Below are 27,756 nucleotides of genomic sequence, written 5' to 3'. Positions count from 1 at the left end.
GAGAGCATAGTGGATATTTACGGCATATTTGGTTTTTTTGGAATTATACCAGCAGAGCCTAATGAAAGCAAGCAGACTTGTGAAAAGAGACAGCTAAACTGCTGATTCTGCACCAGATTTTCCGAAGCAACAGAGTATTCCCCATAATTTCCAGGCTAGCTAAAATTTTCTCAGCTGTCTCTACGTCTGTCTGTCTCATTTTCAAAGCTGCCACAGACTTTAGGTGCCTGTTCCCAAATACTGATGGGTATCACATTCCTAAGGCAGGAAAGAAACTGCAGGTCATTAAAGTACCCCTTTTTACACCCCTGATCACGGTTGTGCCCAGTTTGTTGGCCACAACCATGACAAGCCCATTTATGCTAATCCAAAAAAGAAAAAGCTACAATCACCACACCATTAAAATAACGGCACTGTCTTTTATGCTTGAGAATGCTGACCACTGAAGGAAACGATGGGTCATGTTCATTTATTTATTTTATTAACCTTTTCAAATAACTGCTCCAGTTCTATAAGACTTAATAAGATGCCAAGGCTAAAAACAGAAATAAACTAGCAAGTGAGATTAGTAAATGAATGGAAAATGTGGCAGAGAGATTTGTGTTAACCCTCATGTTAACATAATGTTAAACATAATTACATTATTTTGATTCAGGAGTGCCACATCTAAAACTCAAAAGAGGAAACCATGTAAATGTCAGGAACCTCATTAACTTTTTTTTACTGTTTTTTGTAAATGCCTATTAATAATTCGGATTTCATGCTGATTCCATTGGACACTTAGCAGATCCGCTCTTTAGATCATTAAGGATGAATGCTTATCCTATGGCATTGAGCTTGAGCACCGGACGCTATGCATTTCCTTAATCTGCAACTGTAAATTCTTTTCCTTAATCATCTGAAATGATGCCATCAGGTTAGTCTTCATGATATAGTACAAAAGATTCATTTAAAGATAGGCAGCCCTTGTCAGTCTGAATTTATTGGTTCTGAATCAGGTCTTCCAGGACCTAGAGTCTAGCCTTTCCTACGCAGGGGTTTCCAAGGATCTTGATCACATTGGTGCAGTCATTCACAAGCCAAAAACCTCCTATGTCTGCAGCACTCCTCTCAAAGTAGGCTCTTCCCCATCTCTCTCTTTGTGCAGGAGAGGGGAGAAGGGTCCAGTCTCCACCAGAAGAGTTGCAACAGGCATCTAGATTTGCACGGCATTGTGATGACTGCAGCTTCCATAACAACGTAACACACAAGCGTGAAGGTCCAAGGCCTCAGGAGCTGCTTGTGGCTCCCCCAGTGCAGTTTAGGCTCATTGATAGGACTGACGCAATCCACTCCAGACAGTTTGTAGCAGCCTTGGAGGATTCTGTCCTAAGGTATGTACCACTTATTTAATTGGCATGCAACACACCTGTGGCTTGATGTGCCTGGGGATCCATCTTAAGCTTTCTGGAATCAAATTAATCCTCTGGAATCCTGAAAGGGATCCGCCCAGGCAGACCCTCAAATCCATCCCCAGAATCCAGTTATTTTTAGAATCTAGATTCATTGGAAGACACAAAGTGTTGAACAAGCATACAAGAAGGTTCCGCACGGAGAGATCTTCTTGCTTGACTTCGCTGGCTTCATTCTTAATTCATCTAGGTTTCGCTCTGGCATCATCCAAGTTTCATTTGCTTTTCTTCTTGTAAATGTCAAGTATTACTACGGAGTCACCTGTGAAATGGCATAAGCAAAAGAAGAAAAATGGCTTACTGGTGAGATGAATGATAACAATCCAAACACAACTTGATTTTATTCCATACTGGGGGAAAAGAAGTGAACTCACTTCGGGGCCAGCAGCTGACAGCCCTGGAGCAAAATCTGGCCCCTGAACGGAGCCAACAGCCACTCTCTGCACTGCCAAACTAGAAGTAAGAGTGAGCTGCAGGAGAAAGTGTTGCTGGTGAGCCACAAGAGACTGGGAGAGGCAGTGCCCTTTGCTCCCGTTTCAGAGTAGCTCTGCAGCAAGATTATCTGGTAACCAAGGTGTGTGTGTGGGGGGGTCTCACTTCCCCCATGAACAGGCAATCTTATCCACAACTGAGGGACAGACCACCTACCTCAGCAACCCCAAGTTGGTTGGGGGGTCCCATTAACTCCCTGGCACATGGCCCATAATAATCTAGTTTTAGGGTGATTTTGCACATTTACTGACCATGCGAAAGACTGAAGTTTGTTCCATGCATCTTATCTCTATCATGCATACAGGAACACGTGACCAGGGATAGCCTCCCTCTGAAAATGGTAATTACCGGAACTTGCCCCTTCACATATGCACCTGCATGCATGGTGACTATAGGCTTTCTGCTTATTACTAACCTTGCTTGCTAGTTCACGTCTGCTTTTAGCCTCAGTGCAATGTCTTCTTATCATTTATAGCACTGGACCCACCCACCACCCATGGGCCTGGCAAGTGAATGTGCAAGTTCTACTAGCCCTGATTTAACTGTGAAGAATAAGAATCAAGTGACCAGGCAGGGAACTGAGAGAAGCCAAGGGAATTTATTTTCTTTCTTTCCTCCCTTCCCTTTTTAACCTTTCGATGTGCCACCAATGTATAAGAGAAGAACATGTGCAAACTAATTTTTTAAAATGGTAACTTTCGAGGATTTGTTTACAAGACTGGACTCACCCCAAATCATGCGGACAAGGAATTCTCCTGTGTTGTAGCAAAAGAGAGCGACGAAAGTGCTCCCCACAAAAAAGGCAGCTATGCCGGGTGCACTTAGCTTTTCAAAGAGAGGGTACACCCACTTCCCAGTCACCGAGTAAATCCACAGAAACCTAGAAAAGAATGCATTTTAGTTTGGACATCTTAAGTTAGAACATAGCAGCCCAGCTGGGCTTGCCGTTTCCTTGGGAAGAATGCGGCATCTAAGGGCCAAAGTACAAGCTAGGACAAACATTTAAAAGGCTTGCTCGAACTGCACAAGAAGAAGAAATGCAGTCATGGGGTTCTAGCTCAGAAGGTGTTCTAGTTTCTTTCCCAAAATTGCCGCCATTACCCTGCCCCAGCTGCTTTTAGCCCTTGAAGACACTTTAAGGGGCCAATAGCTTGGGTGAAATTATTGGTTTTGGGGTTTTTTTAAAACACACCTGCATTTATTCACAGGTACACAAACACCTAAAAGATCTTTTTTTCTGCCTGGGGTAGCCAGATGTTTTGTTATGCAGATCTCTATGTGGGAACACCATTTAGTGAAAGAAAACAGCAAACACATAAATGCAAGTTGTCTGACATGGTAAATTTTAGGTAAAGGGGTGGGGGGTAAAGAGGTAGTTCTGAGGAGGTAGTTCAGCCCCTAAATACTCTTGTCTGGGATCCAACACCAGACTTGAATGGCAGAGGGCTTGGGCACCAGCAGAGGCTAAGAATATTCAAGGCCTTCCATCCAGGTTCAGAGGATAACATTCAACCCCCCCACCATGATCACACTGCCACATTGCATTAGGATGAGCTTCACCTATGGGCCAGAAGTTCCATTCCTTCTGGAATACGGACACCTTTTTAAAAGCGAGTTTTCTGGGGGAATCTCGAAGAGGCTTTGCTCCATGCTCACAACAGCCAAACTAATAGACAGCACAAATCACAGCAAGCAAACTCGTGCATGGGAAAGGAATTTCAATAAGCGGCATGAATAATCTCATTAAGTTTAGGATCTGATTAGGCTAAAAAGGCCCCTCATGAGGCCTAATGTATGGTTGTATAATGCACTTGTTCAACAGTTCCAAAGCTTCTCTAAAGTCTGATCAGGAGTCTATTGTAGCTGCATAGTCGGGATTTCTTTCAGCAGGGTTAAGCAAGGACCGTCTTTTCAACAGAGGACTTTGTGGCTGCATGTAATAACTAGGTGAGAGAAGGCATTCCCTCTTGGCTTCCTGCCTGTTAAAGAGGGATGCCAAAGCATCATGTGAAAGAGACTTTCTTCATTAAAAAAACAAAGATCTTACCAACAGACATAGGCAGCACCCCCAATTGCTAATACGCTGATCCCTTTTCCCTTTGATGGAGAACGATGTGGGGTAATCAAGAGGTCCATCAGGGACAACGGTAATATAACAGTGTGCTGGGAAGAAAATACAGTGCGTCACACAAAATTGTACTTGTGTTGAATTTATGAAACTCACCATTGCTTACAATAAGGTGTACAGAGCTTTGGCCTGGCCTTTCTAACGCAAGTCTTTCAGCCAATGTCCTGATTGGCTGTTGGCTGAATGTTCTATGTGGTAACGTTCTGGGGCAAAGACAATGGGCTTTTTGTTCTTTCAACCAGAGGATTAAAACAAAAACTCTGCTATTGATTCTCAATGCCTTATTTTAAGGGATATCCCTTCCTTTAGAGCAGTGTGTCCCAAACTTGGGTCTCCAGCTGCTTTTGTACTACAACCCACACCATCCCTGACCACTGGCCCTGCTAGGAGACGGGAGTTGGTCCAAAAACAGCTGGAGACCCAAGTCTGAGAAACCCTGCTTTAGAGGGTTGCATTGTCCTATATACTACCGGGCATGTCTTTTTCAGGAAGAAAGGAGATGGGGTTCATGAAGCTGGCAGATGCCTGGATTTTAGCACCTCTGCTCTTTCCCAGAGGAATTCCTGATATCAGAGGCTGTGTCCCATAGCATCAAGGAAAGGAGACACCCTTTCCCCTGGTCTAACCTAGACTTTTGCACCACCCTTGCTTTTGACAGTCAGGATACCCTATGCTGAGTGCCTTCATTCCTTGGCAATGCTGCCAACTTGGTAACAGTAGGTGGAAGGGACGGGGAATAGCTAACACACCCACACCCCAGCCTCAGAGCTATTAGGGTAAGGCAACAGTAGAAAGTTTTAATGCGTGCACTGCTGCTATAGCCGTATCTTGCTCTCACCTTTTCAGCATGTACAAGGAAGAAGGGCCGTTACTCAGTGGTAGAACATGTGATTTGCATGCACAAGGTCCCAAGTTAAACCCCAGCTTCTCCAGGTAGGGCTGAAACACCTCTGAAACCCTGAAGATCCATCAGTTAGTGTAGACCAGGGGTAACCAATGTGGTGCCTGGCACATGTTGCTGAACTACAACTCCCATCAACCCTGACCATTGACCATACTGGCTGAAGCTGATGGGAGCTGAAGTCCAATATTTGGAAGGCATCACACTGGCTACCCATGGAACAATGCTGAGCTAGAGGCAACTTCATATGTAACTTCCCCTAGAAAACAGGAAGGTACACCTCACTTAAGGTCACCATGATCCAATAGTAGAGGCTAGGGAACTAGCTTATGCAGTGGTACCTTGGTTCTCAAAAGCCTTGGTTCCCAAATGCCAAAAACCCGGAAGTGTGTGTTCCGGTGTTTGAACGTTTTTCAGAAGCGAAACATCCGATGCAGCTGTCAGCTATTGTTTCTGGGGCATCTGCACCAATCAGAACCTGCGCCTTGGTTTTCAAACATTTCGGAAGTCAAACAGACTTCCGGAACAGATTAAGTTTGGACTTTTGTTTTTGCTATTTATTTTGCGTTTTTGATTCTGAGGCTTTTTCAGTTAATTTGTTTTTGTGACTGTGTGGAACCCAGTTCAGCTACTGAATGAATGTGTGACTATGGAAATGGATAAAAGCCCCCCATCCAAACAATGACTATCGTCGGTGTAGTAAGATTTTTTTTTAAAAAAATTATCATCTACAGTACTGTCTTATTTATTTTATAGTACAGTAAAATGATTATTGCTTTCATTTTATGGATCAATGCTCTCATTACATAGTAAAATTCATGTTAAATTCCTGTTTTAGGGGTTGTTTTTAAAAGTCTGGAACGGATTAATCCGTTTTGCATTACTTTCTATGGGAAAGCACACCTTAGTTTTGGAATGCTTTGGTTTTGGAACAGACTTCCAGAACGGATTAAGTTTGAGAACCAAGGTACCACTGTACAGATATAGATAGATGGTGCATTTTAATAATAATAATATCCTGTCATTCCATAGTGCGTGCTCTATATTTTTAGGTTCACTTGGCTCTGGCGATTGTACTATTTCTAGAACCTTTGTATGTTTTGCCTGTTATTGCAAAACACAGAAGTACTGCATGATTGACTAGTTATTGCAAAGCTTTCCATTTGCCACTGGCTTTCAATTAGCTCTCTAAATGAATTCTTTTTACTAGACAATGGAAAGCTGACTGCTGCAATGGCATTAGTAATGGACCATATACTGCAACTTAAAACTAGTTGAAAGCCCTTTAAATGCATTTTGTTTTTTTCTCAGGCAAAGTGGCCCCTACTCATAGCAATTTTTAATATGACTCTAGTCACACCACACACCATGAGTCATTAAAGGCAATTAAACTTCATTGCCACTATAATGTATTGTTTAATCTAGCATTCATTCAAATAAATGCAAGCTTTGTTCTTTAAGCAAATAATTTAAAAAACCTGTTTAAAAAGCAAGTCTTAATAATTAGGTCTGGATTGACACCAATCTCCAAGGGTTGGCAAAAATGGCTGGAAACAGTGACTCATTCTTGTATTTTCCATTAACAGTTTTCTTTTCAGCTTCACTTGTAACAAGTGAAACTGAAAAAGGAAAACAATTATCACAGAGAGGGGAGAAGAGGCATTCTTTCTCAGTCCTCCCCCTCCCTCACTCTAAAAAACAAAACCAAACCCCAAACCCACTAATTTGAACAAAAGCTGAATGTAATGATTTTGCTGTTAATGAATGGGTTGCTTAAAATACTGTATTACGTTCCGACCGCTTATGAAAGATTTTTTTTCTTTGAGTTCTGTATTACTTTGTTTTGATTTATTTACTGATACATGTTAATTAAATGCTTTGCTTTCTGAGGGAAAGCATATTAGCTTTCCACCCTTACTGAGATGGCATAATACGATGCTAGCAGTTTCAGTTTACAGTGGTACCTCGGGTTAAGAACTTTATTTGTTCCGGAGGTCCGTTCTTAACCTGAAACTGTTCTTAACCCGAGACACCACTTTAGGTAATGGGGCTTCCTGCCGCCGCCGTGCGATTTCTGTTCTGTTCTGAAGCAAAGTTCTTAACCCGAGGTACTATTTCTGGGTTAACAAAGTCTGTAACCTGAAGCGTCTGTAACCCAAGGTACCACTGTATATATAAATATTGAATGGAAAAGGTTTTCTTGGGGGAATCCACATTTGTCTGAGGCAGTGGTTCCAAATGTCCAGCCCTTAGAGAACGCTTTCCAGATAGAATTGCCTGTACCGGTGGTGTCTCTGCAGGTCTGCTATAGAACCCCTGAACGCTGCAAAGGATTCTGGGAAGTGGCACACAGTCAGTTAATATGGAGTGTTGGCCAGATTGGATGGGCCATACCATCATCGCTCACAGTCAGGGCATTCTACAATGCATGCAACATTCCCTAGGGGGCACTATGGGGCTGAGGCCTCTACAGACCCCCTCCCACCATGTCTGTTGGGATGGGGCTCTGGCACCCAAATGTCGCATCAGGAGGAGGCCTGGTCCCATCCCTGGATATGCATGGTGAGTGGGGGGTATTGGTAGGTATGAAACTTCCTTTTCTTACAGATGAAGTAGGTAAACAGTTAGCAAGTGAAGAACACCATCACAGTAGGATGAAGGTTTTCCCTACCCCAGCCCTCCCCATACAAATATTACTGATTATCCACAGGTGTGAACAAGTTCTGTTGAATCAAGGTCCAGCGTACGTGGGGATATGTTTTGCCTTCCTTCTCCCTGTACTGGCACATGGCGGTTATCTAGTAAGGCAAGTTTGGGGCAATGTGATGGTGCTCAGCTCTTCTCAACTCTTCTGCTTCCTTCAAAACTTCACAGATTTGTTCATAAGGGAACTTGAATCGCTTAGAAATTTCTGGTTTCCTTAGGAAACACGGAAAGAACAAATGTTAGCTGAAGGGATCCATCATTTAGCTCCATGCCTAGGTTGAATAATTCATGCAGAATGATTTGCCCATTGAGCGAGTGTCACATCACTGCTGAAAAATGGGCTCATTCTAACTTCTCGGAAACACAAAAGATTTAAGCTATGACTTTTTTTTTTTGTTTGTTTGTTTAAACAGGTTCATAAGGCTTGTGGCTGCTATCCTGCACCGATTTTCCACATGTGCCAATGGAAGTGGCTCAGTCCCACCATGCCATACTCTGCTGGTGTGAGGATAATGTTAGAGGAAACTAACATTATAGCGTGTCAAGAGGTCAGATCATAAAAATGGGTCTTTATGTAGCACCCATCTATGTTAGTAGCCTATAATGTCACTGAGTAGGGAATCCAGGCTGAGTCTTGGATATGATTGCTGTTTCATTTGTTTTGGTTCTTATGACTCATTGCCCTTCTTCCACATGACTAGCATTCCAGAGGAGCGAGTGATGCAAACAAACCCATTTCTGCAGACGATAAAGGCAGAATTTGGGTTGTCACTGCAAGGAATATTGATCTTTTCGTAGCACTGTCCTGAGTAAGAGCCAGTAGCCTTATTCACTACGAAGGTTGATAGAGTCAAGCTTGAACGTCTTGAGTATGATTGTTATTTCATTCATTTAGGCTCTTACGATTCATACTGAACTTTTTCACCCACCTATTCCCAAGAGGACATGTCGTGAATTCTGCATATACCCACAGTTTCTATTTTACTGGTAGCATCTTTGCCCAGAGCAACAAAGATTCCTCCCCACCCCCTACATTTCCTTTCATTTCTGTTTTTGGCTAAAAATGAAATTTAAAATGTAAGCTGCAGGAGTCAGCCAGCCACCATTTTTGCACTGCTGCTTGTTGTTTCTACTCACATTTGCTGCTCGACTGGAGAGCTCCTGCTACATACCTTTTTGGATTCTTTTACTCCGTTCTAAAAACCACCAAACATTCATTTGTATTCCCAGACATTCTGCATTGTATAACACTCTGTTTACAGCAACAGCACTCTCATTCTTTTATATGCACTGCAGTAACCTAGAAAGTGTCTCTCTCTCCCCACCCCATCCTGCCACCCCGTTTAATGACTTCACATCTTTCAATTGACTTACACTTGGCAAGCAACAATTCACTGATATTTCCCCCTATGCTTTAAGGCTTTCTTTAGCAATTCACATGCCCACTCATTGCCCGTCTCGGCTTAAAGAGAAAGCAAGGAAGCTACAAATAAAAATTTGCAGAATCTGGGCATGTTCCTGCAAAAGTTACCGTAAGCACATCTTATTAAATTTGATGAGAGAGATTAAGTATATATTGACTCTCCCACCGAGATCAGTAGGAATTAAAAGTGCATAATTGGCTGGATCATGTCTGCTTTCCCTTGCATCCATCATGCAATGTTTGAATATTTATTGCAAATTGCCTTAGTTCCATTTTGCTGTTGTTGCTTTACATTTTACTCACCATAGCATGATTCAGCCATAAAGGAAGGTGGGCATCAAGGCTCTTGGGATAAACAAGCTCCCGATCATAAAGGTATAGTGCCCAAAACAACGTAAACACTGTCTGAAACAGAGTATTAAAAGAAAAAGGTGATTAATTTATCTAACACAAGCATCTAACAAAGTACTTTCCACTTCTCTCAGATAGAGGACTGTGGCAAGCTTCTTCCTGTCACAGCACTCCAGAATAATGAGTTGTGAAATGAGGGCCTGGGATTCACTTATGCAAGGTTTCAAACAGTATCACAACAGTATGTGTTTTATTATTTTAGAAATCATTTAGTGATGTAACCAACTCTGGGCCACAGAACCTACATAAGCTTTTAGTCCTGGAAAATGTGATGTACAGGCGACAACCATTTTGTGAGGGGGTTCTGTTCCTGGCCCCTGCGCACATTGCCAGAGCGTGCATAAGCCCTCTCCACTTTGTTACTCCCCTACCACATTCCTCCCTCTTCTGGGCCCAAAAGGATCCATGTGTTGGCGGCCGTATGACAATTGGATGCACCTTAAATGGTTGCCCCCTGTAGCAAAAAAAAAAGGCAACATGAATCTTCACATGACTTTCTCCACATGTTCAGTGAATGTGTGAGGGCGGAGAGGGGTTTCTTCCTGCTGGCCATATCAAGTGTCCCTGAGCAGTCCAGAGGGTTGTTACTCTTCCTACATTGGGCAATCAAAGCCAGTTAACACATATATCGCACTAGACTGACAGACTTCCTGAAAACTTCAATGTTCCCCAAAGTCCTGAAATTCAGAAATACAGGAACTGTGCTCAGATTATGTTTACTACAACTAATAATAATTATGCATTTATAAAATCATCTTGATTGCCTTCTATTTGGGTACAAAGAGTGCTGTATGATTAAAAGCACACTAGCCATTAAAAAAACACCTATGCAAGCAGTTGTCTAATTACTTTCCCTAGGGATGCTCTCTCCTTTGCAATGTTCGATTAGGGAAGAATTTTGTTACTTTTCTCTCACCTCCGCAACATGCATTTAAAGTAGGAGAGCTGTAGTATACCCTTCCCAGAGCTACAATTTCCCAGGATTCCTTGGGGAAAGCTTCAACTGTTATCTTTGGCAAAGACTGGCATGAGCAGGGAAAGAGGGAAAGCCGTGAAGACCACCAGGAGCTGCTTTCTGGGCTAAAAATCCACAAAGCCCAGTGAAATCTATTCAGACCTTATATACAGTGACACTTTTTCAGCTGGTCTGTCTGGGATTTGTTTTATACTGAAGACACCAAGGATGCAAAGCATGGATGCCATTGCCAAGCAACGGGCCCTTCCACTGGGTGAGAAAGCCAGTAAGGTCTTTATAGTATGAACAATAACCAGATGGGAAGAAAGAGAACTGTGATTTCAACCCTTCTATCAGAAATGGCCTGAGCTTTTTTGCTGCATGAGGTGAAGGACAAGATTCCCCCCATCTCTGTTCTATGCACAGAAGCCAATTAAACTTATTTCAACACTGGTGACGGAATAGTGTCCTTTACTAGGCAGCAGGTTAGTTTGGAAGGGCCAAGACAGGCTGTATAGCATACCCAAGCCTGTCTTTCCACAGAGGAGAATGACAGAAGGGAGGGGGTAAGAGGGACAGCCAGGGGGCTGTTGCTGCTGCCTCCGTCCCACTGTAACTGCTGCCTGAGGCAGTCGCCTCACTTTGCCTAACAGTAGAACAGTCTCTGTCTTTGATGATGATCAGATCTATCTTCTGCTTCTCCAAGCGGCTTAACAACAAACATCGCCTTCATTCATTAAGAACAGGCTTTAAGCCGAAGAAGTGAATATTAGCTCTTGAGAAATCTTGTGTTGAAATGGGTGCACTTCAACACAAGAAAATAATTACAGCATCAGTTGTGTTTTCTTGGCCTTGTTTTCTCTACTGAGTGTGAGTCCACATTAGAGCAAACCAGGGACACGGGAGCTGAGAAAGATGTTCTCCTACTAAAAATAGTAAGCATTGTTTATAAACAGAAGCAAGTCCCTCTCTACACTTAGTAATCCCTCACACCTGGTGATCCCTCTATGGGAGTAGGAAAAAATGGCTTTGGAAACAGTACACTTTGCTCATTTGAGCTTCGCCAAAAGAAATTGTCTCAATTTTACCTGACTTTCCTTGCTTGCATTTTCGCAGGTTTAAAGTGGAGTATTAGTGTCTGATGCTTACTCTACTACATAGCTACACATGAATTATTTTTTCATACTAAACATGGGATGCTTCAAGTGAAATGTGTTTAACTGGGGCTGAAGTTCAATTCAGGCATATTTTGGCAACATGCAGCAGAAAACAGAAGTGTGAGTATAAACACACCCACACATATCCCTTCTGTTGCATGTTGTAAGATGCTAAATGGCCCTTGAGGTGCTTATCTGGATTTTGGAAGTCAGCAGATAAAAAAAGGTAAAAAAGGTAAAGGACCCCTGTATGGTTAAGTCCAGCCAAAGGTGACTATGGGATTGCGGCGCTCATCTCGCTTCAGGCCGCATTTGTCCACAAACAGCTTTCCAGGTCATGTGGCCAGCACGGCTAAACCGCTTCTGGTGCAACAGAAGACCGTGATGGAAGCCAGAGTGCACGGAAATGTGATTTACCTTCTTGCTGTGGCGGTACCTATTTATCTAATTGCACTGGTATGCTTTCAAACTGCTAAGTTGGCAGAAGCTGTCACAAGAATCCTGTCACAAGGATTTGAACCGCTGACCTTCCGATCAGCAAGCCTAAGAGGTTCAGTGGTTTAGATCACAGCACCACCCACTCCCTGATAAGGCAGCAGATAATATCCATTGGGAACATAGGAAGTTATATATAGAGATACAGAGTGCATCTAGGTTGATATTGTCTGCAATGATCTGCAACAGCTCTCCAGAATTTCAGATGGGGCCTTTGCCTGCTCTACCTGGAGATGTCAGGAATCAAACCCTCTTTCTTTGTTTCAGTTGCCTTGCTTGGTTTTTGAAAACAAGAAGCAATTGTATTCTATAACACACCGAGTGTCTTTCAAGCAATTATATATGCTGCTTATATATACTGCTACTATTACAGTATCAATAAAATAATAGTAATAATGAACTATCCTTAACGAATTCTCATTAGTAATAATGTACTATCATTCATGAGTTATCATTACTTAAAGCATTGTTGGCTCAGAACAATCCTTCCAACGTAACTAGTGCTTGTCTTCTAATAGTGGCATAATGATGATGATTATGTGTATTTGAAACTCACCATGGAGGTAGGAAAGGCCAGGCTGCCAAAGATCAAGTCTCTGAAGGGGAACATGGACTTAGCAAGTCGCAGTTGCTTCATTAGTACCAGTGCGTCAATCAGCAAGGAGATCCCGAAGTAAACAGCCTGCAGAACCTAAATTAATTACAGCTAATGAGAAGATCTTCATCCATTTTTAATTTTACACACCTCAATGAACTCTTAAGAAGGCAGTTTTCAGGGTGAACCATGAATCAGCACTGTGGAAAACAGCACTAGCTATATCTATCTTATTTACTGAGAGTGTTTTAATAAATTAGTTTGGGTGGTAAACTTTAACATTGTATTGTTTAATAGACTTATATAATGTTTTATGAGAAATAAGTATCTTTGTTAGCATGAATGTGCAAAGATCCACTAATTAAAAAAAATCACGTCTAGGGAGTATTATAGCTTATCTGCAAGGTAGCAGTACAGCTATAGACAGACTCTAAAGTTGTGTACACACTGTCATTTACTCTGCATCCAGTGTGATCCCACTTCTGGTTTGGAAAGTGGTGTACACACAATGTTAGTCACAATCCAGCTCCATCCTGTCATTTCTTAGAAAATACTGCATTTTGATGTGCTGTTCACCAAACCAGCTTCAATAGGAATTGAGGGGGGAAATGGCCAACTGTATTGTAAGCTGGTGATGTGTACACAGCCTTAGCAGAGGTCACAAAGGAAATAAAATATTCTAAGTTACAACATTATACGTGAAATTTCAGAGAGGATAAGTTTAATCTTTATGCCAATTGTGTTCTAGAGCATAAAGCAAGGTGTTCCAATGGGTAGGCCTCCACTGACAGTCACATCCACACCATATATTTAAAGTACATGCCTTCCTTAAAAAAGCTGGGAACTGTAGTTTACCCCTCACAGAGCTACAACTCCTAACACCCTTAAACTACACGGACTGCATGAAGGGGTGCAATATGTTTTTGTCCTTTTAGCTTAAGTCACAAATCTGGCTTTGAAAAAGTAAAAAAAGTTTTAAAAAGGTGTCAATTGCAAAGTGTTCAACTGCAGAAAAATAGTAGTGTAGGGTAGCAGAGACTTCCTAACTTTATGATCAGTCCAACAGCAGAAAAAGGGTATACCTGTGTCTTGGAGTTTGCGTCTCCCCCGCCTTTGAACAGCAGATTTTGGACTCCCTACCATATCACACATTGCGTTTCAGTGTTGTATTTTAATCTGCAACAATGAGTCTTGTGATACTCGAAAGACTAAGAGCTTTATTCTGGCATTTGCTTTCACAGAAAGCAATCTGCTTTTTCAGTGTTGATCTGTTAAGGTGCCACAAGACAGTGTTGTTCCTGCTCCAACAGACTAACACAGTGGCCCCTCTGAAACTTTACTTGGGGGGGGGAGGAAAATCTATAGCCCTCCAGATGATTACACCATCCCTGACCACTGCCCAGGAAAAGCAGAGGCACCTGCACAGAAAGGGATGAACATGAGCAAAAGCATTAACACAGACTTTGGCAGCAAATTAGACCTGATGGCCAAAGACCCATGGAGAGGGAGGGAGAGAGGGAGGGAGGGAGGGGGGGGAGAGAGACCCAGCCAGATATGCTTCTGAATCCCTAGGAAATTGTGGAGGGTATGTATAATTTAAACTGCAGCATAGGGTGGAGGATTCAATACATCTCCTGCACAACTACTACTATTACACACTATCCACAGCTTAGTGGATCCCCCCCCCCCCCCAGATGGTCTCTTGACACTGGAATTAACTCATACAAGGTACTGGGGTGGCTTTTAAAAAAGTATTTTTGGTGGGAAACCACAGGCAGGAAAAGCGTTCTGTTTCCCTGCCCACATAGAATCGTAGAGTTGGAAGAGACCCTGAGGATCATCTAGTCCACCCCCCTGCTGTGCAGGTAGCACCCCCTGGCCAGCCCCACAGACACCATTTGCCTGGGGAGCTTGTAGCCAGGGCTGTTGAAACAAACAGCTATGCAAGCCTTTGGGAGGCAAAGATGCAAGAGGGCATCAGAGGAGGGAGGAACGGAAAGAGGGACAGAGGCCAGTGTTGCTCGCAACAACCCCTGACCACCATTTCCATGCACCCCAGGGTGCCACGGCACACTGGTTGAAAACCACTGCCCTTCGGGGATCAAACTTGCAACCTTGGCATTACCAGCACCATGCTGTAACCAACATGGCTGTCGCATGCAAAACAGAGCAAGCTTGTTGTTTTCTCCTGCTCCAGAGGCCAGGACCCAAACCGATGGATTCAAGTTACAGAAAAGGAGATTCCAACTAAACAGCAGGAAGAACTTTCTGACAGTAAAAGCTGTTCCACAGTGGAACTGGTTTCCTCTCCTTCCTTGGAGGTTTTTAAGCAGAGGTTGGATGGCCATCCATCACAAGATGCTTCAGTTGTGATTCCTACTTTACAAGGGGTTGGACTAGATGACTCTGGGGATCTCTTCCAACTCTACAATTCTATTATTTCCTGCTAGGGTTGCCACCTTTGCTCTGGCAAAATACATGGCAGGGCAGGGGGGTAGGCGACCCCCCCCATCTGGTGCTGAAGTGACTTCTGAGCAACCCATTGCAATCTATTGCAGCCTAACAGGACGGCCCCTCTGGAATTTGTCACCCAGGCATGCACACCCGCACCCCCACACAATGAAATTGAAAATCTCCCTCTGCTTTGCTGCACAGAGTTTAAATACAGTGACCTTTCACACAGAGTTTCAAATGCATGCATTTGCAGAGGAACCCCCCAACTTGGCAGAGAGAGAGAGAGAGAGAGAGAGAGAGAGAGAGAGAGAGAGAGAGAGAGAAGACCAAATCTGAAATACAGGTCAAAACTGTAACAAATACAGGACATAACATTTCACTTGGAAATGCGGGACGATCCTGTATTATACAGGTGGCAACCCCAACCCACGCTGTACGTGTTTGAAACCCGCCCCTCTCCCCCGCCCCCTAGTTTCAATGGATGGCTAAGGGGCTTCAGGCTAGTGAAACGTGTAACTCTAGCCCAGGTCGGGGGGTCGTGGCCGTGGGGACCCCCGTGACCCTCCTCCTGGGGATTCCCACCCCCCTCAGCAGGCGCAAGCTGCCCTTGGACCGCCGCCGGTCTCCTGAAGCGCCGATGGCGGGAAGCGAAAGCACCCGCCCCCTCTTTCCCCTCAGACTGAGGCGAGAGGGGAAGGCCTGGCTCGGCCTCCGCGCGCGCCGCTTACCAGGTTGAGGACGGTCAGGAACTTCCACGGCCCGCCGTAGGCGACGATGTTGTCCGGCTTCTTCTCGCCAGGTCCCGTCCCTATCTTGCTGATGAAGGCGACGAGGAACACGTACCAGGCGAGAGCGAGGCCGTGGAAGAGGAAGAGCGAAGAGATCTTCATGGCGCGCGCGGTGGGGGAACCAGCAGCGGCTCCTCCTTCGCCGCCGCGGGAAGCCGAACGGGGAAGCTAGTCAGCGGGCATCACCTTGGCAGCAGCGGCCGAAGTTTTGGCTTCCCTTCCCGTTTTCCTTTGCCGCTGCCGTTCGTTCACGTGAGGCCAGGCTTCGACCTTTGGATTTATATGCTCTCCCTCGAGATTACTCGGGGAGATTAAGGGCCCGAGTTGCATAAGTTTTCGCATGTTTTAGAGGATGGAAGTGGAGCTGGAGGCGTGGGAATCAGTAGCTTACAGGCATGGCGAAGTTTTCCTTTGAGGTGCTTTGCTTAAAACAACAACCACCCGCCTCGCCAGTCTCTGTTGTTGTTGCGACAGCAGCCCAGGCCAGAGGTTTTCAACCGTCTCCCTTGACCAACTTTCTTTCTGCAGCATCCCTGTGGGGCTCAGGAACCCAGTTATGCCAACCCTTGCCTGCAGAGCTAGCAGACTCTCACCCTTCTTCAAACACCCTCCTTTGTGGAGTGTTCCCTCAGCCTCCTTTCCCCTTTCCTTGGGAGTCCTCTGGCCTGCTGCTGCCCCTAGTTTCTGAGCTGCACCCCCCCCCCCAGCCCTGCCCCAAAGAGAGGTGCCTTCGGGAGACTTGAGAAGGCATCCGAGGAGGGAAGGAAGGAAAGAAAGAGGGACAGAGGCCAGAGTTGCCCCTGGCACCCCTGGCCATCATTCAAGGCACCCCAGGATGCCACAGCACACCGGCTGAAAGCCACTGGTCTAGGCACACTTTTGGATATGGTGAATGAAGACCTGAGGTCTGCTAGTAGCAGCCCAGACCTGTTGCAGCTTTGGGCTTTCACAAACACTTCCAGGGTTTGCGGTCTTGTGCATGGTGGGCTTAAAGTGAGCCACACAGTGGGACTCAGAGGACTTTGCCGCCCCCCCCCCCATAAGTACTTGAGGGCCCTGGGCCTCCCAAAGGTTAATGGGCATTGCCACTCAAATGGTGTGTGTGTTTGTTGCACTGTGTGATTATGTGGGGCTTACCTGGCCTCCCCCCCCATATTTTATTTGAGTTGGCATCCAGGAAACATGTGCAGAGCGACACTCTCAATATTCCATGTGGGCGCCTGGTGCCTGGTTTGCTTAGCTTTCTCCTTTAACTCCATCCATGCTGGCATGTTATATTAACACATTTTCAGAATGTGCCAAGCAGGTGTAAACCTTAAAGAGCAGGCTGAAGGAACAAAGGTCATGGGTAACGGAGCTTAGGTGTTCCTATTAACTGAGCTGCTGCTTATACGCTTGTTTGTCTAATCACATTAAATTCCAGACACTGCGGCCAGAGAGGAATATAGTTGTAGTGGGGGATGTGGAGAGAAGCAGCCCACGGCTAACAGGAGTGCTCCAGATAATATCAGTTGCACATTGTACTGATACAAAGATTTTCTAAAGCAGGCCATCACTACTGTTAAGTTGTGGGTTGACATAGCAGCCGACATAGCGATTTCTCCAAGTAGCTCTTTATTTTGTAAGCTGGAATAGAACTGACTGCAAACAGCTCAGCCGGCCTGCTTTTATAGGCAGCCGGCTGTCAACATTGTAGCAACAACAGCCCAGAGTTCCCGCCTAAAATAACTGACGTGGACCTGAGTGAAAATTGTCTACAGACCTGAGTGAAAACTATATACAGTATCCCCCTGCTGGCCCAGGGTGAAACTTCACTACATAACACCCCTCCCCACCAAGATAAGGCGTTAGTTACAATCGTAATGGTTTCCTTATATACAGCACTACGCGTAATGGTTCAATTAGGCACAAAAGCATATCGGTTACATTTCCCATACTTAGACCAACAGTGATACATGTCCAACAACATAGTCCTTTAAATAAGTTGGGCGCTTGGGAACTCTGCCAGACCGCCGGGGACTGGTAGCCAAGTCCGGAGGGCCACACAGTTCTTGCTGAGGCTGTGGTGCGACCCTAGGTGGCGTTGGAACCAACTCCCCTGGATCCGCTGCTGTGGGTGGAGCCTCCGCAAGTGGAGTGGTCTGAGTCTGTGGTAAGTCTGGCAGACCCTCTGAAGCGGCTTGGTTCGGCTCCACGCTGGCAGTTTGCGAGGGAGGTGTAGGTGGGGCCTCGCCACCTGTACGTGCGTGTCTCTTCTGGAGCCGCAAGCGCAGTTGGGGGCACCTCGGTAGTGTCCAAGTCCCCAACCCTGCGCCTAAGCTGGTCTATGTGCCGTCGCCACAAGCGTCTGTCTTCGAGTGCCACCTGGTACGAGCGAGGTCCAGTGACTCCCACTACTGTGGCTGGCACCCAAGGAATGTCCCCCACATAGTTCCGGGCAAAGACCTGGTTTCCTGGGACAAATGACCGTGGCGCGTTGGCACAGCCTGGGGGTTCAGCCACGGCAAAGTCCGGGTGTAGCCGGTCGAGCGGTGACCTGAGGCGGCGGCCCATAAGCAGTTCAGCAGGACTCCTCCCTGTGGCCGCATGAGGGGTGATGTGTTGCACGAACAAGTATTCGGCGACCCGCTCATGCCAGTCTCCCCGGTCCAGGCGCGCCAGTGCCTCTTTTGCCGAGCGCACCATTCTTTCCGCTTGCCCGTTGCTGGATGGATGAAAGGGTGCCGTTAGGGCATGGCGGATGCCCAGTCCCAAAAGATACCGCTCAAACGTGCCTGACGTGAACTGCGGTCCGTTGTCAGAGACAAGGACATCAGGACACCCATGCGTTGCAAACAGGCCTCGCAGCACCCGGATGACAGCTTTGGTGGAGGGCATCAGGGCGACCTCCAGCCATTTGGAATAGGCGTCCACCACTACCATAAAGGTCCGGCCGTGACAGGGGCCAGCCAGATCGATGTGCACCCTCGACCAGGGTGTCTTTGGCGTCTCCCAGGTGTGTCCCTTAGCTGCCGGTGGTGCAGGCCTCGACTCTTGGCACGCTTGACAGGCGGACACCCAGGCAGTGATGGCATCGTCCATATTAGGCCACCAGACGTAACACCGAGCCAACGCCTTCATTTTGACAATTCCCGGGTGGCCAACGTGCAGAGCCTCCAGGACGCGCTGACGGAGTCCCTGGGGAATCACGACGCGGTCTCCCCACAGCAGACAGCCGCGATGAGCCGAGAGTTCATGTTGTCTGGTTGCGAAGGGCTGGAACTCCGATGCAAAAGGCCCTTGTGGCCACCCCCTCCACACCCAGTTGAGCACCTGGCTGATGGTGCGATCCTGGGCAGACGCGGAGGCCACAGTGGCAGCCGATACAGGCGCTGCCGGAAGATCCTCAATCAGGAGGAGCGATGAAGCTGGAGCCGGGTCTTCCACAAATGTTGGAAGAGGGCAATGGCTGAGGGCGTCGGCATGGCCCATCGATTTCCCCGGGCGATGGATGAGCCGGTAGTGGTAGGCAGCCAGGAAAACAGTCCATCGCAGCATGCGTGGCGAGAGGACCGGTGGAGTTGGACGATCACCGGCGAGGAGGCCCAGGAGTGGCTTGTGGTCAGTGATGAGGTCAAAAGTCCTGCCATAGAGGTATTCATGGAACCTCTTCACTCCAGCCACAAGTGCCAGTGCCTCCTTGTCGAGCTGGCTGTAATTCCGTTTCGTCGGAGATAGCGTCCTGGAAACGTAGGCGAGCGGTGCTTCTCTTCCGTCTGGAAAACGGTGACTAAGGACAGCACCGATGCCAAAAGGTGAGACGTCGCAGGCAAGGACCAGCGGCCTGGATTCACTGTACTGTACCAGCACACTGTCTGATGAAAGGAGAGCCTTGACCGCGTTGAAGGCCGCCGTCTCCCGATGACCCCAGGCCCAAGGCGTCTTAGTGCTAAGGAGTCGGTGAAGAGGCTCAGCCACTGTGGCTTTGTGGGGCAGGAACATGTTATAAAAGTTCAGCAACCCCAGGAACGCCTGCAACTCCGTCTTGTTCTTTGGGGTGGGGGCCTGCTGGATAGGGTCGATCTTGGATGTGGTCGGGTGAAGGCCGGAGGCATCGATAAGATAGCCCAGGAACTCTACCTGTGGAACGGTGATCTGGCACTTCTCCCTTTTTACCTTGAGCCCGGCCTCTTGGAACCTGGTCAGCAGGGCACGGAGGCGCTCGAACAGCTGCTGGTGTGAGTCTGCAGACACCAAGACGTCATCAAAATATGGTACCACGCCCGGAAGCCCTTGCAGGAGACGCTCCATAAGGCTTTGGAAGATGCCAGGAGCCACACTCACCCCGAACTGCAACCGGCGGCAACGGAATGCCCCCCGATGGGTGACGATCGTCTGGGCTTCAGCAGTGGCATCATTGACTGGCAGTTGTTGATAGGCTTGGGCAAGGTCCAGCTTAGCGAAGACCTTACCCTCACCCAGGGAATGCAGCAGGTGTTGGACAACAGGAACCGGATAAGCGTGCTGCTGAAGTGCCTTGTTGATCGTGCACTTGTAGTCAGCGCAGATTCTCACCGTCCCATCTGGCTTGACAGGCGTGACGATGGGGGTTTCCCACTTGGCGTGGTCAACCGGCTCCAAAACTCCTTGGGCGATCAGTTTGTCCAGTTGTTCGTCCACCTTAGCCTTGAGAGCAAAGGGAACCCGGCGTGGCTTTAGCTTGATGGGGGCGACTTGTGGATCAAGGCTAAAGGAGATGGGCGTACCTGTATATTGCCCCAAGGTGCCGTCAAAAACCTCGGCAAAGTCTTTGACCAGACCCTCAGTCTCTGTGTTAGAGATGCAGTTGATGCCGGTGACTTCCAGGCCGAGGGCATCAAACCAGTCTAGCCCTAGGAGGCTTGGCTGCTGACCTTCGACCACCACCAACCGGAGCAGGCCCGAAAAATCCTTGAAGGCGATATAGAACCGGCCAACGCCTACCACGGGAATGTCGTTTCCCTGGTAGTCTCTCAGGTGTACGCGGTGAGAGTCGAGTTGCCTTTTGGACACTCTGGGTACCAGTCTTTTGATGGTGCTCCATGACACAATGGACAGGGCAGACCCGGTGTCGATCTCCATGTCACATGGAGCTCCTTCAATGAGCACCGTGACGTTCAGCTTGCGTCGCGTAGGCGAGTCGGTTTGGCCAATCGTGGTTCCAGACGGGCAGCGGCAGTTGGTGAGAGCGAAACAACTTTCCTTGGCAGACTGGAGTGAAGACTTGGACTTGCGAGTCGATGAAGGGGGGGTGTCAGACGGAGCCGATCGGCAGACTGTAGCGATGTGGCCCCTTCTGGAACACTTCCTACAAATGGCGTCTCTGAATCGACACTTGGCACGGGAATGGTTGCCTCCGCAGCCGGCACATTCCGGTTGGCCCTTGGACTTCTGTTGGAACTTCCTGCGCTCCCGCTTTGTCTGGTGCACGTCATCGTCTTCACTGGAGGATGCCTCATCACTGCTGGCCTCTTCATGATGCACCGGAACTGGCTCCCTAGCAAGACGCGGGCTGCTGGACTTGCGGATCTCCTGGGCGGAGCGTTCAGCAGCTTCTGAGGCCACAGCCTCCTCAATGGCTTTCTGTAACGTGAGGTCTGGCTTGGCGAGGAGACGCCGTTGCAGATGGATGTCCCGGACCCCGCAGACGATTCGATCCATCAGGGCATCGTCTAAGTCTCGGAACTCACAGTGCATTGCAGCCTGTCGCAGGGCGGTGGTGTAGTTGTTGATTGACTCCCCCTCTGCCTGGTTCCGGTGGTAGAACGCATGGCGGGCAGCAATCTTGGACAGCTTTGGTGCGTAGTGGTTGCGGAGTTTCTCTTGGATCGTGTCCCATGGTGTTGCCTGGACTGCTTCAGGCGCAACCAATGCTCGGGCCGTCTCAAACACCTCAGGCCCACAGAGGCTGAGGAATAGGCCCCCCTTCCGATCCTTTGATACTGCTGTCAGCTCGTTGGCTTGGAGGTAGCAGTCGAACCGAGCGAGGTAGGAGTCCCATGATTCAGAGGCTGGCGCAAACGGCGGTAGAGGCACAAGTGAAGCCATGATTCCGATGCCGGCGTGAAGGGCGATGGATGGAACACAGTGCTCTTAGCCAGAACAGTCAGCTCTGAATTGGTTCTGTCCAGTGATTTCGCTCAGTGATTTCGCTCTGTGATTCAGCTCGGTGATTCAGCTCAGTTCAGAGGCTGGCCGCATCTGGCTGTGCTCTGATGTCCATCGATCCCACCTTCGTTGCCAGTGTTAAGTTGTGGGTTGACATAGCAGCCGACACAGCGATTTCTCCAAGTAGCTCTTTATTTTGTAAGCTGGAATAGAACTGACTGCAAACAGCTCAGCCGGCCTGCTTTTATAGGCAGCCGGCTGTCAACATTGTAGCAACAACAGCCCAGAGTTCCCGCCTAAAATAACTGACGTGGACCTGAGTGAAAACTGTCTACAGACCTGAGTGAAAACTATATACAGTATCCCCCTGCTGGCCCAGGGTGAAACTTCACTACATAACAACTACTATGCCCATTCTGTGCCAGGGGCATTTATTCACTGCTTTGTGACTTTTTCAGAGGACTAACAGAGCATGCAGCCTATCAGAGCTCCCCCCCAAAAAATGTTAGCCTTTGTGTTCAGTGTTCAAAACTAGATAGGTGCCAGGCGCATTTTGCACTTGTGACCAAGTGAAGATGCCCAGGACCCTGGATGGCACCTGACATCTCCACCATCTGGAGGTGCATGCCTGGGGATCATTGGGCCTTGACGCACTAATACTCCATCCTGTAGAATTCTATCAGATATATTTTATCTGCATGGTTGGAATGAATTTCAGGAACCAAAATGCTTTGTCTGTGCATCCTGAGCAGGAGCTTTTTCTGTGCATCCTGAGCTTTAGTTACCGGTAATTGTTGTATCTTGTTTTCACTCACGCCACACCATTGCCCCGCTCACAGTTGTGAAGAATGTTCTTATGTTATGAATGGTCTGTATCGCCATTAAGAAAAAGAAGTAGGAATAGGCCAATATATATGTGGACTGACCTTGGATCAAGTGACTTTTCTTTAAGTTCTCAAAGTTCCTAACCTAGCCCAAGGTTGTCATCTGAACTAGCCAGATGTTTAACTGAGAATCAATCACAGTCAGTACGTCATTTGAAAAATAAGACTTTAGAGCTGCCTTACCCAAAAATGGCAACTAGACATTATGTTTTGGCCACTGTAACCTTGGCTTAAGGAGGCATTTGTGCCTAGCTGATATATCTGAATTTCTAACACTGTTTGCATTGTATACCTCGTAAGTCCATACACACCTAATGGAGGCTGTGGTTTTGAGATTTGAGTGAGATTTGAGTGTTAGTTATACAACTGCCCAGCTTAAGGGATTTTCTAGTGCTGAGCTATGAACGTAACAAGTGTCAGTTTTTCATCTCATGTGGAAGTGCTGTGAGAAGCATGATAATTCCCAGTATGTGAGGGTCAAGCATCTTTTTTATCCATAACTTGTAGATATAGCTCACACATCCTTAACATAAGCTAAGGATATGTATGTTCATAGATATCACTGTGGAGTTATCGGATGGTTGCTTAAATATGGCAAAGGAAGCCTAATACACACCATTGTGTTTATTGATTGATTTATATTTGTACCACCCTTTATCATAAGATTGCAGGGTGGTTCACAGAATAAGTATTGCATATGGAGCTTATGCAAAGCCAGCATGCATTGCCAACCCTCCCTGCTGATTCTGGGCGGATGAAAGATAGAACTTTCATAGTTTGGATTACTCTCTGCTAAGGCAAAGAATGCTGTTATGAAATGCACTTCCCATGCAGTGGTGCAATCCAATTTTTTAGATTCATCTGATGGTATTAGTAAGCACATGGATGGAGTAACACAGTACAGTACTTGGACTTTCGAAAAGCTCTCTCGCCAAAGACTTCCGAGTAAGCTGAGGAGTTGTGGAATAAGAGGAAGTGCCCTCTTATTGATCAGTAACTGGTTAAATACCAAGAAGCAGAGTGTACGGAGAAATGGACAATTCTCGCAAAGGAGATATTAAGACATGGGTTTCTCCAAGGAGTTGCATTAGGGAAGTGGTGCTTTTTAACTTTCTCATAAATGATCTGGAGTTAGGGGTGAGCAGTGAGAAGGGCAAGTTTGCTGATGACACCCAATTGTCCAGGATGGTAAAAATAATTTTAAAAAGGTTGCAAGGAGCTCCAAAAGAAGCCCTTCAAATTTGATGAATGGGCATTACAGTGAGAAATGCTGTTCAATGTGGGGCTAGGGGTGGGGGAAGTGATGCTCAGAGGAACAACTCCCCCCCCCCCCTTACTTCACATGTATATTGAAGCATCATAGGGTCTAAATGCAGCCAGTGCATTTACATGCAAGAATGAGTCCCATGTTTTCATTTCAGTGCTGAGTTATTTCTAACATTAGATTCCACAATCAATCATGCAATTTCATTTCGTTTCAGTACTTCATGGCTCTGCTGGTTTCTGGTTTCTCAGTAATTCTGCAGACTATTCTTATGTTCTTTATCTTTAATAACAGGATGTACTGTACACACATTAGCATAGGAGTCAACTCCTAGGGACCAAGGTCGCTTTGGCCCCCCCAGTAAAATATTTGAGCCCACTCCAAAAATTTACAAAAAGCATCCAAATCTCTGCTGGAAGTGCAAGAAAGAGGTGGGGACATTATACCATATGTGGTGGGGATGTAAGGTGGTAAGACAATTTTGGAATGAGATACATGAGGAGATCAAAAAGATCCTCAGGAGCTCTATTTCAAAAAAACCAGAGTCATACTTATTGAGTTTATTAACAAATGACATACCCAAGTGAGGCGTTCTCAAAGTAAAGGAAGGATTGAACTCTGATTAATAAGAATACACACAGAGGCTTGAACCAGCAAGACTCTGGGAAGGGTGCGTATAATAATCTCTCTCTCTCTACCCCTCGGCCCAGGTCGTTTTATTCACAAAAGAGCTTTTTACAGAGTGTTCGTAAGAACCAATCAGATTTCTTCTGAGCATTTCAACAACCCCATGTGGAGACAAAGTTAAACTACCAAAACTAATTAAGCATGGGGTAAATAAAACAGAACTACAAAGGAGTGCATTTGGCGACCCTGGGAGGTGATAAACAAGCAATATACATGATAAGAAGGATGGCCAGGAGGACAGCAATCATTATCACCTTTATGTGAGACCTGTGTCCTAGCCCTAAGATTTACATCCTAAGATTAACATATCAGCAAAGCTACATCAAAGAAACTGCCCACTGTCTTTGATGACCCAGGATGCCTGCCTGGCAAAGCAACTGGCAGTGTACCTGACTGGTCAAGAAAGAGAAATGGAACAGGGATGCAGAAGTGTGGATTGATCAAGAATCATATCAAAATAGTTTAAATCCAGTCAACGCAATGCTTTCATGGCTTACTCTATATTTGTTATAATTCCTCATAGCAATCCCACCTGATCACTAACCCAAGGACAAAAGGAATATATTTTTGAATATAACCACAGCTGCAAGAATACTTATGGCAAAATATTGGAAATCAGAAAAAGTACCACAAATGACAGAATTTAATTTGTGAGTTTGCCGAGATGGCAAAAATGACTGTAGCAATCAGGGGCTGCTCCAATCAAAAATTCTATACAGAATGGGAATGCATAGGGGCATACATGAAGAAATATAGTGTTAAAGCAGAACTCTTAATAAGCAATTGTTAAGTGTGTAAGGACAAAAGAAGTAATTATAATTTAACAGTTTTCATGTTATTCTATTTTATTAAAGCAACTAGAAAGAAATATTATGATGGGAACATCTCACACAGGTGAAGGGAAGCAGTGGGGAGGAGGGGAGGGTTAGGTTAGGTTGAATATGGGAAATAAAATAATATATGGGACAGCAAAGGATATAATAGAATCTTATAGAATAGTAATATATTGTAACCAGAATAGAAGTTCAAAAGGGGAAGTCAATGTATTTTTAGTATTTTCATTATTTGAATAGTTGTTATTATCAGTAGAAGGCAATGTTAATTTAGGCTTCTTCGTTTTGCTGTCTATAATTTTCTTAAGTCAATAATTAAAAAAAAAAAAAAAGTTGATGGGCATTGCCATTCAAATGGTGTGCATAATTTGATCGATTATGCAAGGTGGGGCTCATCTGCCCCCCCTATTTTATTCAGGTTGGCACGCCTGCACATTAGGACACATTGACTGTTTATTTCAACAGATTAGGTTGTTCTTAAGCATGTTCTTAAGATTGATTTGGCAGCCAGCTGTCTACCCTGCTTGTTGGCCATGTAATTGTGGTCTGTTTGATGTTGGAATAAGGCTGGCTTTTTAAAAAGTTTATTTTGCATTTTCTCTTAATTTCCCAGCAAAGAATTCCATTCTGTGCAGCATTCAAAGATTCCTAGATTTCTTCAGATGCTTCAGATTTCTTCCTACCAGCAAATTCTGGCTGTTCTTATAGATTTTTATAGATCTTATAGATTTTTAGTCACTGAATTAATCATCAAAGGAGAAAGCTTGTTCAGGGCTAGCAAATCAATATTTTGCTCAGCCATTCTGAATTCTCCCATGTTCTTTCTGATTAAAACAGCCTGACTCTTCATTTGTTCAAGCGCTCCACTTAAGCATCCTCTTCTCTCAGCTGACCTCAATAAGCAGCGAGCCTAATCTTAGCAAACTTGTCCTACAAGTTTCTTTCGTCGGTTTTTGGGAATGAATTTTTGTTTCACGGGGCAAAGGCTATAGCTCAGTTATGGTGCACATGCTTTTCACACACATCCTGTGGCCTTTAGTTGAAAGGCTCTGCTTGAGACCGTAATGCATCACTGCCAGTCACAATACTCAATCCTGGGCTAGATGTAGAAGTTATTTGTTTCTTAGTGGCAGAGTATGTTTTTCATGCTCAAGCCCCCTTCACTGGTCTTCAGCAAGTGAGTTGTGACCTGCAGGTGGATCACAAGCCCATACTAGGTGGGTCAGAGCAAAGCTGTTGTCACCATATTGGATTCCACCTTTGGATAACCAGACCAAAAAGGGGCACTATAAGGAATGTGTAGACTAGGATCCAAGTGGGCTGAAAGCAAAGAGTAAGGTTACCATAACTTCCATCATAAAGCTTCAGTATGCTGATGACAATGTAGTGCGCACACACTCAGAGGATGACCTCCAAACCGTCCTGAATATCTTCGAAAAAGCTTACGGAAGCTTATTATTATTATTATTATTATTATTATTATTATTATTTTATTATTGTTAAAATAGTTCATCATTAATACACATATATTACAGATATGCAAGCATACAAACATACATTTCATACAATCCTTAAAAGTGTTCAAACATACTTACACTCAACCCCACAAATAATTCCTTTTCCCATCACCATCCACCACCCCTCACCCCACCTTTGTGTTAGACTTCCAATCTACTCAATTGCAATTTCTTTCCACTTCTATTACTTTCTTTCACACATCTTTAGCCTAATTTCATACTTCTTTTTCTATAACACATTGTTATCCATCTTATTCAGTATTTCAGTGTTTGAAACGGAACTTGTTTATTCTAATAGGAGTTCTGATTTTTTGATATGGTTTTGCAAGTATTTTTTAAACACCTTCCAGTCCCTATCTATCTTCTCTTTTGAGATCCTTCCAATTTCTCCCATTGTTTTGGATATATTGTAGTACTCCAATAATTTGGCAAGCCACTCTATTTTTGTCGGTACAATACCACTTTTCCAGTTTTTCCGCAATCAATAGC

At 45.7% G+C, this 27,756-nt stretch overlaps 1 protein-coding gene and 2 long non-coding RNA genes across 3 annotated transcripts; 1 reads left to right on the top strand and 2 right to left on the bottom strand.

Annotated features, from left to right (window-relative positions):
- Positions 1-459: 459 nt before the first annotated feature.
- Positions 460-27,756, bottom strand: ADTRP (androgen dependent TFPI regulating protein). Its single transcript, XM_083747438.1, has 8 exons — positions 25,415-27,756; positions 22,489-24,997; positions 15,897-17,514; positions 12,676-12,810; positions 9,405-9,506; positions 3,991-4,106; positions 2,672-2,823; positions 460-1,713 (listed from the first exon to the last, which is right to left on the bottom strand). Exons 3-8 carry the CDS (start codon positions 16,056-16,058, stop codon positions 1,667-1,669), a joined length of 714 nt encoding a protein of 237 aa, XP_083603564.1. The 5' UTR covers positions 16,059-17,514; positions 22,489-24,997; positions 25,415-27,756; the 3' UTR covers positions 460-1,666.
- On the bottom strand, positions 5,317-9,398 carry LOC310848492. The gene is made up of 2 exons (XR_014566454.1): positions 7,128-9,398; positions 5,317-6,990 (listed from the first exon to the last, which is right to left on the bottom strand). It is a non-coding gene; the product is annotated as an uncharacterized lncRNA (long non-coding RNA).
- On the top strand, positions 9,513-11,540 carry LOC310848503. The gene is made up of 2 exons (XR_014566465.1): positions 9,513-9,693; positions 10,371-11,540. It is a non-coding gene; the product is annotated as an uncharacterized lncRNA (long non-coding RNA).

This window comes from Podarcis gaigeae (genome assembly GCF_964106915.1).
Source record: "Podarcis gaigeae genome assembly, chromosome: 7".
In the NCBI taxonomy this organism is placed as follows: domain Eukaryota; kingdom Metazoa; phylum Chordata; class Lepidosauria; order Squamata; family Lacertidae; genus Podarcis; species Podarcis gaigeae.
The sequence above is the reverse complement of the archived record's forward strand: the minus strand, read 5'-3'. Positions and strand labels throughout refer to the sequence as shown.